This window comes from Neoarius graeffei, chromosome 9, assembly GCF_027579695.1.
Source record: "Neoarius graeffei isolate fNeoGra1 chromosome 9, fNeoGra1.pri, whole genome shotgun sequence".
Classification (NCBI taxonomy): domain Eukaryota; kingdom Metazoa; phylum Chordata; class Actinopteri; order Siluriformes; family Ariidae; genus Neoarius; species Neoarius graeffei.
The window spans coordinates 60,041,040-60,054,000 of NC_083577.1; the positions used below are offsets into that span (position 1 = coordinate 60,041,040).

The 12,961-nt window shown below is 39.7% G+C and overlaps 1 protein-coding gene across 2 annotated transcripts in view; it reads left to right on the forward strand.

Annotated features, from left to right (window-relative positions):
* kalrna (kalirin RhoGEF kinase a) overlaps nt 1-12,961 on the forward strand; it is a 408,274-nt gene that overhangs the window by 368,662 nt on the left and 26,651 nt on the right. For both annotated transcript variants that reach the window (XM_060929989.1, XM_060929988.1), the window contains exons 37-45: nt 5,266-5,381; nt 5,462-5,528; nt 5,850-5,953; nt 8,230-8,299; nt 8,408-8,494; nt 8,587-8,679; nt 8,779-8,829; nt 11,837-11,914; nt 12,618-12,803. In XM_060929989.1, the coding sequence (XP_060785972.1) occupies nt 5,266-5,381; nt 5,462-5,528; nt 5,850-5,953; nt 8,230-8,299; nt 8,408-8,494; nt 8,587-8,679; nt 8,779-8,829; nt 11,837-11,914; nt 12,618-12,803 (852 nt within the window). The remainder of the gene's footprint in view (nt 1-5,265; nt 5,382-5,461; nt 5,529-5,849; nt 5,954-8,229; nt 8,300-8,407; nt 8,495-8,586; nt 8,680-8,778; nt 8,830-11,836; nt 11,915-12,617; nt 12,804-12,961) is intronic.

Here is a 12,961-nt window from a genome sequence, read left to right on the forward strand (position 1 = left end):
ATCATAAAACGGAAGATACGACAAAAAAGACCTAAGACAGTTGAGCAACCAGAATCCTACATTAGACAAGAATGGGTTAACATTCCTATCCCTAAACTTGAGCAACTTGTCTCCTCAGTCCCCAGACGTTTACAGACTGTTGTAAAGAGAAAAGGGGATGTCTCACAGTGGGAAACATGGCCTTGTCCCAACTTTTTTGAGACGTGGTGTTGTCATGAAATTTAAAATCACCTAATTTTTCTCTTTAAATGATACATTTTCTCAGTTTAAACATTTGATATGTTATCTATGTTCTATTCTGAATAAAATATGGAATTTTGAAACTTCCACATCATTGCATTCCGTTTTTATTTACAATTTGTACTTTGTCCCAACTTTTTTGGAATCGGGGTTGTAGATTTTGAGGTGTGTTTTGGATCATCGTCTTATTGTAGGACCCATTCTCTTTTTAACTTCAACTTTTTTACAGATGGTGTGATGCTTGCTTCCAGAATTTGCTGGTATTTATTTGAATCCATGCTTCCCTCGACCAATGAAATGTGCCCTGTGCCACTGGCTGCAACACAACCCCAAAGCATGATCGATCTACACCCATGCTTCAGAGTTGGAGAGGTGTTCTTTTCCTGGAATTTGACACCCTTTTTTTCTCCAAACATACCTTTGCACATCGTGGCCAAAAAGTTCTATTTTGATTTCATCAGTTCACAGGACTTGTTTCCAAAATGCATCAGGCTTATTTAGATGTTCATTTGCAAACTTCAGACGCTGAATTTTGTGGCTAGGACGCAAGAAAGGTTTTCTTCTGATGACTCTCCCATCAAGGTCATATTTGTTCAGGTGTCACTGCATAGTAGAACAGTGCACCACCACTCCAGGGTCTGCTAAATCTTTCTGAAGGTCTTTTGCAGTCAAACAGGGCTTTTTATTTGCCTTTCTAGCAATCCAACGAGCAGTTCTTTCAGAAAGTTTTCTTCATCTTCCAGACCTCACCTTGATCTCCACTGTTTCTGTTAACTGCCATTTCTTAATAACATTACAATCTGAGGAAACAGCTACCTGAAAACACTTTGCCATGTTCTTGTAGCCTTCTCCTGCTTTGTGAGCATCAATTGTTTTATTATTCAGAATGCGAGGGAGTTGCTTAGAGGAGCCCATGGCTGTTGATTTTAGGGACAGGTTTGAGGAGTCAGAGAATTTATACAACTTTTGAAATCTGCATCATCTGACCTTTCCTAACAAAGAATTTGAACAAGCCACAGCTCAATAAGCTAATTAAGGTCTGGAACCTTGGTAAAAGTTACCTGAGAACTCAAATGTATTGGGGTGCCCAAGCTTTCGCATGGTGTTCCTTTTCTTTTTTCACTCTCCAATTGTACAAAACAAAAATAATACACAAATCTTGCAGAAAACGCTGAAAAGAAATGTCGTCTTTACCTTTATGCCTTTTGGTGATCAGTTCATCTTCTGCTCACTTCACTATTCACAGTAACAGACATTTTCAGTAAGGGTGCCCAAACTTTTGCATTCCACTGTATGTCGGTAATACGCATATTGTAATTTCATTCAATTGGGTCACATTTTACCAGAGTTACAGCCCTTGATTAACAAAATTACAACTTGACAATTTCATGAGTGTTTTCTTCTTCTGAAATCAACTCCTCTCACAATTTTGGGAGGAATTTCACAAAACTTGGCAAAAGGCATTGTTATATGTCGGTAGTACGCATATTGCGATTTAATTTCATTTGTGGAAATTTTACCAGAGTTTTGACCCTTGATTTATATAATTTTGGTAATTTCATGAGGGTGTACATTCTTCAGAAATCAACTCCTCTCTCAATTTGTGGAGGAATTTCACCAAACTTGGCAACAGGCTTTGTTATATGACAGTTACATACACATTGAAATTTTGTTTAATTTGGGCAAATTTCACCAGTTATGCCCTTGATTATTAACAAACTTGTACTTTGGCAATTTCATCAAGGTGTGCTTGCTTTCTGAAATCAACTTCCCTCACAATTTTTATCCCCCACTGGCCAAAAGGCCCGAAGGGGGATTGTCGTAGCAATGTCCGTCTGTCCCAGGAAGGATACTCACCTTCTGAAATCAACTCCTATCTCAATTTTTGGAGGAATTTCGCAAAACTCAAAAGGATTCTTTGTTATATGTCAGTAATACGCATATTGCAATTTCATTCAATTTAGTCATGTTTTACCAGAGTTATGGCGTAGTTGCCAGTGGGGGATGCTCTCAGAGCACTCTTGTTTTATTATTTTAATTTCAAGACACCTTTATACAAGGTATTTCTCTTATTAAAACCTGAAGTTGGTCCCAGAGAAGATATTTTGCCTTGAAAATTCATTGTAAAACAACGTGTAACAAAATGTTCATTTAAAAATACATATTTCTGTGCAATCACACAAACGCATCTTGCATGTCTGCTAGCTGATTTTCCGTCTCCGGTTACACAAGTTTTGCTTATGAAGCACGTATGCATGTAATCAGATAATGTCAGTGATATTTAATGTTATCTGACGCAGGGGTGATTCTAGCATCTGATCTTTGGGGGTGCTTAGCCCCCAGAGCTGACAGAGGCACCTGGCTTGAACGACAGTGTTTCCACGTTTATTCCGCATTTACAGTAGACTAGACTTAACTAGACAAGAAGACTAGACTAGACAAGACTAGACTTATGCAATGTTTTAACAGAAGCTGACCCAATAAACTATGATATCTACACATTTACAACCACTGACACAAATATTTACGTTATATTTTTAACTAAACAAGACCTACTACTGCATTTGTAATGTTGGAGCTATTCATTTTGAACAGTGGTAATTGTTAATTAATGTGCTATTGTGTATTGTGTAATAATAGTGTGTATTATTATGATTTTACATTAGTTTACATTAGTAAACGCTATGTTACATTAAATAAAATTGACTAACACACGGTGGTCTAGCACCGTAGCACTTGTACAGCTCTGCACAAAAGTATCTCGATATGGATGATAAATGTCGTTTTTATCATTCTGTTCGTAGACCAGGGAACATCAATATTGCATTATGCATTATTGTGTTGTGTTTAACAATTGTAACTCCAGTCCGTACCTTCACATCTCGCTATGCCAGTAATACTCAGGTGCTACTTCGAGTTCCTCATCGGCGTGGAATTCAGTTAAAAAAACACCATGTCGTAGCAAGCACTCGCGCGGACAGGCAACCCAATCAGAGGGGACGCAAGGAGGAGAGGGATTTTACTGCTCATAGAACTATCACCTAACAGGTGAATTCAAGAACACACACACGGCCGCGCACACATTCATTGCGCAGTGCGCAAGGGCACTTATTTCTGAAAATTACGTCCAAAAGCAGTGTTTTTGAGGGTGCTGAGCTAGGGGGTGCTGAGCTCGTTTTTGGGGGTGCTTGAGCACCCCCAAAAATAGGCTAAACACGCCCCTGATCTGACGGTAGCTGTAATATTAGCTGCACTAATGTACCAGAATTTTCATTGTCAAAGCTGCATACACTTGCAGTAGACTTGTGTTGTCTGTTTTATACACTTATTAATTTGCACTAGCAGTGGTAGCGCAAATTGTTATTCTCACTCAGGCTCTTTCTTTCTCTTCTCCTTCTCCTAATGTTTTTTAGGATGTTATTTCTCCCTCAGTTTTTAACCAATCATCACCAAATTTCACATGAAGAATACCTCTGGGCTAAATTATGTTGCTATGACTTTTGGTGGTGATCCGGATCACTGATCCAGAATGATCCATGAAAAACGGGAATTTTTTTCCCAATCACTTAACTGTCAATTTTCATGATTTTTTCAATCAGTTTTTAATCCCCCACTGGCCAAAAGACCCGAAGGGGGATTATGTCATGGCGGCGTCCGTCCGTCTGTCTGTCTGTCCATCCCAGGAAGGGTACTCACCTTCTGAAATCAACTCCTCTCTCAATTTTTGGAGGACTTTCATGAAACTTGGCAGGATTCTTTGTTATATGTCAGTAATACACATTGTAATTTCGTTCACTTCAGTTGCATTTTACTAGAGTTATGGCCCTTGATTACCAAACTTGTACTTCAGCAATTTCATGAGGGTGTATTATAAGCACTTAAAGCGTAGATATAATTGCCAGTGGGGGGGGGGGGGGTATTGTGCTCTCAGAGCACTCTTATTTTGTTCAGGGCGACAGGGTGCAACCTTTCCTTGACCTTCAATTGACAACGGTCAGCTAGCGCAAATTACTGTGACTTTAGTCACAGTCTCTGTCTAGTTTTTTTATTACTCTTTGGTATTTGTAAATATCATCTGTAAACTATCTGCAGCTAAAAGTATAGCTACAGTACTTTCTCATCCATCTTGCCATGTTGAGGCGGCAACTAAATAGAAAATCGGATGTTGAAAAAAGGATAACGCCTCCATCTTGGATTGTCCCGTATTCATCCTAGATGATGATGATGATGATGATGATGATTAGTTGGTGAATAGACCTTTTATAAAATCAAATTTACTTAAGTGTGGAGATGGTGTGGTTTTTTTTTTAAATATTTCAAATTTTACCAGAAATTTCAAATCACACACACACACACACACACACACACACACACACACACACACACACACACAGGAGAACAAAGTATTCCTCAGGTTAGCATTTTGACCAAAATCCCAAAGAGAACCTTATAAAAATGCGATCAGGACTTGGTTACTAACGTCCTTTTCTCTTTCTGTCCCTCTGTCTTCTTCCCTTTGATCGCCCTTCCTGCTTCCCCGCTAATGCACCTTTTACTGCTTTGCTGGTGATTTGCAGTCTTCTGCATTGCTTGCTTCACGGCAGGGTTCCACAGAGGTCCCGAGTGCCGCAGAGCTAGTCAGTGCTATAGAGAAACTGGTCAAAACTAAGATGGTAAGTCTATGGTATGTGTAGGTGTTTGGCTTTAGGTTTTAGGTCAGTTCATGGACATCATCTCACTTCTTTTTCTCTTTGTGTTTCTTTCTGGTGTTTATTCACTACCTTGTGTTTGTTGTGCTGTGTGTTTTACATACATACTGTGCATTGCTTGCTGAGAATTATCATCCTGAAGCATTTATTTTCATCATAGTTCTCCGTTTTTGCTTTACAGTAAGCATCAATGATCACAGAGTAGAAATGTTTTCATCGGTCAGCCGTTTCCGTGACTTCGTGCTCCCAAAATGGTTAATGGTGTCTTTTGCATAAGTGCTGAGCCTGTGGCGTTGTGTATGTTCTGATGTTGTAGACTCTCGATGGAGGCACATACACTGGTTTCAGCTCCGTGACCCCAGTGGAGCAGAGCCCGAGTCAGCCAAGGAATCCTGAGCTCGAGCAGAAGGCCAAAGCACTACGTGGACGCATGTGAGTCATCCTGTACTCTACTCTTTAAATGTACCAAGCGAAGATTTATGCAGTTTAATCTGAATTCCTCAATGTTTTAGGTTTGTCCTGAATGAGCTGATACAGACCGAGAAGGATTATGTCAAAGATTTGGGAATCGTAGTAGAGGTGAGAAAACAGAACGGACCACGATCAGAACAGGCCACAAGGTCACGTAAGCAATCCTGAAATAATGGGATATAATCGAAGGGTTTTGTTTTCTTGCATGAAGGAAAGATAAGATTATAATTACTAATAGATCATTACTAAATACATACCAATAGGAGGCGTGCTCTGACTTGTTCTTGTTTATAATTTGGAATGTATACGTTTAATTCATGACGTATGAGAACGTCCAAGATGAATGAGCTACTGAGCTTCAAAAGTAACAAGCAACGATGCATGTTTAGCTTTGATGGCAAAAACAGTAATCAGCCATTTCCTTGGCAGGGTTTCATGAAGAAGATTGAAGAGAAAGGAATCCCTGAAGACATGAAAGGAAAGGACAAAATTGTCTTTGGAAATATTCACCAAATCTATGACTGGCACAGAGAGTAAGTGTGTCTGTTTCTTGTTCTCCTCTTCTTATTTGTTTAGTTTTATCTCTTCATGCTCACTGTGCAATATACACAGTGCCATTTAGAGAGAACAGAGGATATTACTGTATACGGTTGCACAAAGACATGAAGTTTATCTTTGAGTGGTGAATATATTCAAGTGAGCGAAGTGAACAGGTGAAATTTTTCAACACAAGAAGATAAACTTCATATCTTCATCACCGTGTAATGTTCTTTATATTATATGGACACATCCACAAAAAAAAAACCCTTCAAGTTAATCAAAATAATTTTCCTTTTGAACCAGCTCACCATTTTGATAACGCACGTACTGTATAGTCAGCAGTAAAACACTGGGAGTGATGTCATCAGAGTGAAATATCAGAGGTTATTATGCATACAGTCCACTTTTTCCATAAAATAAACACGTATTCTATTCCCTTCTAGTGGGTTTATTGATGGCATGCAATATTATCATATCGTTTATCATACATGTATTACGCCACTCTACCCAATGAAGATTGAGCGTGCGATATTGTTACAATATTGCACATTGTCAAGACAACATAGCATCACTTGTCGGAGACGTAAGACTTCTGTGCTAGCGAGTGACAGAGACAGTTTGAAAACAAACATGGCCGCGAGGTTTGCTTCGTTAAAAATGGAAGACTTTGAGAGAATTTTGGCTGCCAGATCGCTCCATTGCGTGTAGTTGTCGATGTTGATTTTAAACATAACTAATTAAATTACACAGGGAAAATAATATTTGGCTTGACTGCACTAGCGTTGGCCTTCGCTAACACTACACTGGCTGGAAGGTAACTGGACTGTCACGCTAACAGCACTGAGTCAGGGGGTAAGGTAGCATTGGCTTTTGCTAACGCTCCTGCTCAATGCTATACTGGCTGGAAGGTAACTGGTTTGCCACGCAAACAGCACCGAGTCTTGACTAAGCTTGCGTTGGCCTTCACTGACGCTCCTGCTCAATGCTACACTGGCTGGAAGGTAACTGGACTGTCACACTAACAACACAGTCACGGGTAAGCTCACATTGGTCTTCGAGAATGCTAATATGGAGAGTGTGTTATTATTAGGACCCGAGCATCGTTCGGTGTGAAGACCCTATTGTTTTTCGAAGGATTATTATTATTTTTTTTTTTTCTTTCGTGTTTGGCTTTGTTTGAGGCATTTCCCATGCACAAAAACTCATGAAATTTGATGCGCACATCAGTCGTTGTAACTGCTTCTCAGCCACAGACGTATGTCCCAGGGACTTCATAGCGCCCCCTAATTGAAACAAAACTCTTCAGAACTTATGGCTAGAACCTTACTCAGAACCCTTAGATCAGTACAAAAATGACATGAATCATGATAGTTGTCCTAGCAACAGACACCACACACACAATAATAGTGACCTGCCATCATTGTACATTTTGTTGCAGACATATGAAAACTCTGGATGTACACACACACACATACTGCAGACACAGGAAAGCTAAGATGACTTAAGATTACAGCATGAGATAGAGATAAGGAGGAAACACGTATAGTTTTGTACATATATAAATGTACATCTTCACACCATGGAAACACACACACAGTCTTTGTCTATCTCTCATCCGTCAAGCAGTCATGGCATTTGCAACATGCACATCACCTTTGAACATTTGATGAATATATGACGTGACTGTTTTGTTGGGTGGCGGGATGTCCTGGGTTGCAGAACCACACGTGCGAGGGCTCGTCAAGGCCGCTAGCGGCTTTAATTATTATTATTATTATTATTATTATTGGCTGACTTCTTTCATGGTCTATCAGATATATTCCATTCAGCTAGCATGATATTGAATTGAATCTTCTTCGACTCATTCAATATCATGCTAGCTGAATGGAATATATCTGATAGACCACGAAAGAAGCCAGCCAATATCATTTAAATATGTCATTCAGATCCGTGATGTATTTCATATGAAAAATGCGAGTTTTTCAACACGAGAAGATAAACTTTGTATCTTCAAGCCAATGTATCGACACATTCACAAACAAAAAGTACCCAAATTTATCAAAACAATTGATCGATTTCCTCACAAGTGACATATAGAGATTTGTCACGGTTTTGGTTCCTCATGTCCCGGATGTACGGTAGCTCGTATGAAAAATACAAGTGGTGTATTTCCCAGTAAAACACTCGTGTCCAAATAATATATAGTTATATTTTTAGTATAGTAATATTTATTATTGAGGTACGAGTGACATTTGTTGTTTATTTTCAGCTTTTTTGTAGGGGAACTGGAAAAATGTCTTGACGATCATGAAAAACTGCCCGAGCTCTTTATCAAACATGTATGTGAGACTCTCTGAATACTTTCAAGTAATTATTATTATTATTATATATTTTTTTCCAAATCCATTGGCTGGGGAACTCAGACTGATTTTTGCATTTGTACACAGGAGCGAAGGCTGCACATGTATGTTGTTTACTGCCAGAACAAACCCAAGTCAGAATTCATTGTGGCTGAATATGACTCGTACTTTGAGGTAAACTGTGTTTCTTTTAGCTGTGATAAATTATTCAAAGAACATGCATGTTGTTCCCGGTGTATCATTTTCTTACTGTTCTTCACTTTCAGGCAGTTCAGCAAGAAGTGAACTCTAGACTGAGCATGAGTGATTTTCTCATCAAGCCCATTCAGCGAATTACAAAATATCAACTTCTGTTAAAGGTAAAATATCTGCGGGATTGAATAAGCTTGGGGTGTTCTTTTAAGAGTTTAATATGAATTCATATAGCACGGCTTGTACAATGTCTTTGTGTACTTTAGGACTTCCTGAAATACAGTAACAAGGCAGGGTTGGACTGTCAGGACATTGAGGTGAGATGTTATTGTTATTCATACCACTGTTCCATTTAATTCTCAAATCTGATTAGTCAGGGGTTTATGAATTCTCTGTAATAGCAGCTCTGTCAGTAGATGCCAAAGTACAGGATGTGCTTTGCATACATATACATTATCATTTCTATAGTAACAGCTTGTACACAGGGGGTTGGATAGTACATGCTCCGCATAATAAAAATGGATTTAAAAACGTTACTTTTTAGCAGACAGTTTTGTCAGTGCTTTGTAAAAGTCAATAGGTTTTCCAACATAGGAAAGTTTTCAGGACAGAGATCATTGTACTGTGTGGCTGCTCTATGAAATGAGCAGGGTTTGTTTGTGTGTGTGTGTTTTTTTTTTTTTTTTTAATTATTATCTTATTAACTTGGAGAGATTAAAAAACAGAGGCTGGTGATTTAAATGACAACTGTTATAATGTAAGTGATAACTGGATCCAACTTGTCTCGTAGATGTTCCGTTACATACGGTGTCTTGCAAAAGTATTCACCCCCTTTGGTGTTTGTCCTGTTTTGTCGCATTACAAGCTGGAATTAAAATGGATTTTTGGAGGGTTAGCACCATTTGATTTACACAGCATGCCTACCACTTTAAAGGAACAGTCCACCGTACTTCCATAATGAAATATGCTCTTATCTGAATTGAGACGAGCTGCTCCGTACCTCTCCGAGCTTTGCGCGACCTCCCAGTCAGTCAGACGCGCTGTCACTCCTGTTAGCAATGTAGCTAGGCTCAGTATGGCCAATGGTATTTTTTGGGGCTGTAGTTAGATGCGACCAAACTCTTCCGCGTTTTCCCTGTTTACATAGGTTTATATGACCAGTGATAGGAAACAAGTTCAGTTACACAAATTGAAACGTGGCGATTTTCTATGCTATGGAAAGTCCGCACTATAATGACAGGCGTACTAACACCTTCTGCGCGCTTCGACAGCGCATTGATACGGAGCTCAGATATCAATGCGCTGCCGAAGCGCGCAGAAGGTGTTAGTACGCCTGTCATTATAGTGCGGACATTCCATAGCATAGAAAATCGCTACGTTTCAATTTGTGTAACTGAACTTTTTTCCTATCACTGGTCATATAAACCTATGTAAACAGGAAAAACGCGGAAGAGTTTGGTCGCATCTAACTACAGCCCCAAAAAATACCGTTGGCCATACTGAGCCTAGCTACATTGCTAACAGGAGTGACAGCGCGTCTGACTGCGTCTGACTGACTGGGAGGTCGCGCAAAGCTCGGAGAGGTACGGAGCAGCTCGTCTCAATTCAGATAAGAGCATACTTCATTATGGAAGTACGGTGGACTGTTCCTTTAAAGGTGCAAATTGTTTTATTGTGACATAAACAATAATTAAGATGGAAAAAACAGAAATCTGGAATGTGTATAGGTATTCTCTCTCACACACTCCAAAGTCAATACTTTGTAGAGCCACCTTTTGCTGCAATTACAGCTGCAAGTCTCTTGGAGTATGTCTCTATTAGCTTAGCACATCTAGCCACTGGGATTTTTGCCCATTCCTCAAGGCAAAACTGCTCCAACTCCTTCAAGTTAGATGGGTTGCGTTGGTGTACAGAAATCTTCAAGTTATGCCACAGATTCTCAATTGGATTGAGGTCTGGGCTTTGATAAGGCCATTCCAAGACATTTAAAATGTTTCCCTTTAAACCAGTCCAGTGTAGGTTTAGCAGCATGTTTAGGGTCATTGTCCTGCTGAAATGTGAACCTTCATCCCAGTCTCAAACCTCTGGCCGACTCAAACAGGGTTTCCTCCAGAATTGCCCTGCATTTAGTGCCATCCATCTTTCCTTCAGTCCTGACCAGCTTTCCTGTCCCTGCATATGAAAAACATCCCCACAGCATGATGATGCCACCACCATGTTTCACTGTAGGGATGGTGTTCTCAGGGTGTTGGGTTTGTGCCACACATGGCATTTTCCATGATGGCCAAAAAGAGTAATTTTAGTCTCATCTGATCAGAGAATCTTCTTCCATGTGTTTGGGGAGTCTGCCACATGCTGCTGGGCAAACTCCAAATGTGTTTTCTTAAGCAATGACTCTTTTTGGCCACTCTTCCATAAAGCCCTGTTCTGTGGAGCATACGGCTTAGTCATCCTATGAATGGATACTCCCATCTCTGCTGTGGATCTTTGCAGCTCCTTCAGTGTTATCTTTGGTGTCTTTGCTGCATCTCTGATTAATGCCGCCCTTGCCTGGTCTGTGAGTTTTAGTGGGTGACCTTCTCTTGTCAGGTTTGTAGTGGTGCCATATTCTTTCCATTTTGCTATAATGGATTTAATGGTGCTCCGTGGGATCTTCAAAGTTTGGGATATTTTTTTATAACCCAACCCTGATCTATACTTCTCCACAACTTTGTCTCTGACCTGTTTGGAGGCTCCTTGGTTCTCATGTTGCTTGCTTAGTAGTGTTGCAGAGACAGGGTCCTTCCAGAACAGGTTGATTTATACAGATGTCATGTGACACTTTGATTGCATATAGGTGGATCTTAATCAACTAATTATGTGACTTATGAAGTGAATTGGTTGGACCAGCTCTTATTGAGGGGTTTCATACGAAAGGGGGTGAATACCTATGCACACTCCAGATTTCTGTTTTTTTTTTTCCATCTTAATTATTGTTTGTGTTACAATAAAACAACAATTTGCACCTTTAAAATTATGTGAATCAAATGGTGCTAACCCTCCAAAAATCCATTTTAATTCCATCTTGTAATGTGACAAAACGGGACAAACAGCAAGGGGGATGAATACTTTTATAAGACACTGTAAAACGCAACTCTGAATGGTTATACAAACATGATGTGCTATTCAAGTTATAAATTCTGATGGGACGCTTTGTATCTGTTCCACTGACTACCATCAGTCTGTCTTATTCCGTAATTCACGAATACAGAATTCATGATGAATTTATTTTTGCTCTTTTTGCTTTGCCTGTTCTCACCTGCTTTCCAATCCTTTTTTTTGTAGAAAGCAGTTGATCTGATGTCGCAGGTCCCGAAACTCTGCAATGACATGATGAACCTCGGCAGACTCCAAGGCTTTGAGGTACAGTACATAAATCACCATCGAAATATCGTTGGCCCAGCTTCTACAGGACATGTAAAAGAAGCTCTGTAGAAACTGCTATCATGATGTTCTCAGTTGTATTCTGTATGCGTGTTGTGGTTTTAAAAAATGTACCAGTTTCTTTGGAATGTGCATCAAAGTTCACGCTTTACTATATGTGTAAAGCTTCTGTGGAAATATTGCTAATCTGCTGTCATCAAATCTATCTTATTTATCAGCTGTGAAATGTGAAAGAAGACTGGCAGCACTTTTTACTGAGAGCACTGTTTGTGATTTTTTAAATATACGGTTTCAGCTATGGAAAAAAAAACCCCGGTGATAAGGGCATTGCCACCATAGCGGTCATAATTATGCGTGGATTATATCTCATGTTGATCTTTAACCCTCTGACAGATGGTTTTGTCCATTATATAACAGTGATGAGGGAGGGAGGGATGGAGGAGGAGCAAAAAAAGAGCATGCGAGACAGGTTGACCTGTTTATATAGCAGTGTTGACACACTGTTTCTGTGTAATAGTTATGTGTTGACAGACTGGCACATTTGCACTCTCTCGCAAACGGCATTCATTCAGTCTGAAGCATGTGTTCTAGGACTTCTATATGCACTAATACAAAAATAACAAAACATCAAATGATTCATGCTTTAAAAAGATACAACTTTGTGTGTGTGTGTTTTTTTCAGGGAAAGCTGACGAGTCAGGGTAAACTCCTACAGCAGGAGACGTTCTTTGTGACCGAGCAGGATTCAGGCGTTCTGTCTCGCAGCAAAGAGCGCAGAGTTTTCCTCTTCGAGCAGATTGTTATCTTCAGTGAACTTCTGCGTAAAGGCTCTTCAACCCCTGGTTATCAGTTCAAAAAGAGCATCAAGGTGAAGACCAAAGAACGTACACTGTTTCCTTAAAGGTTCTGGAGCAGCATTCACAAAACAATTTAAAGGTCATAGGCAAGGGTCGGAGGTGAAACGTAGAATATCAACTTTATTGTCTAGAAGAACGACCCAAAAAGCGAATTCAATCTTCCTGGTGT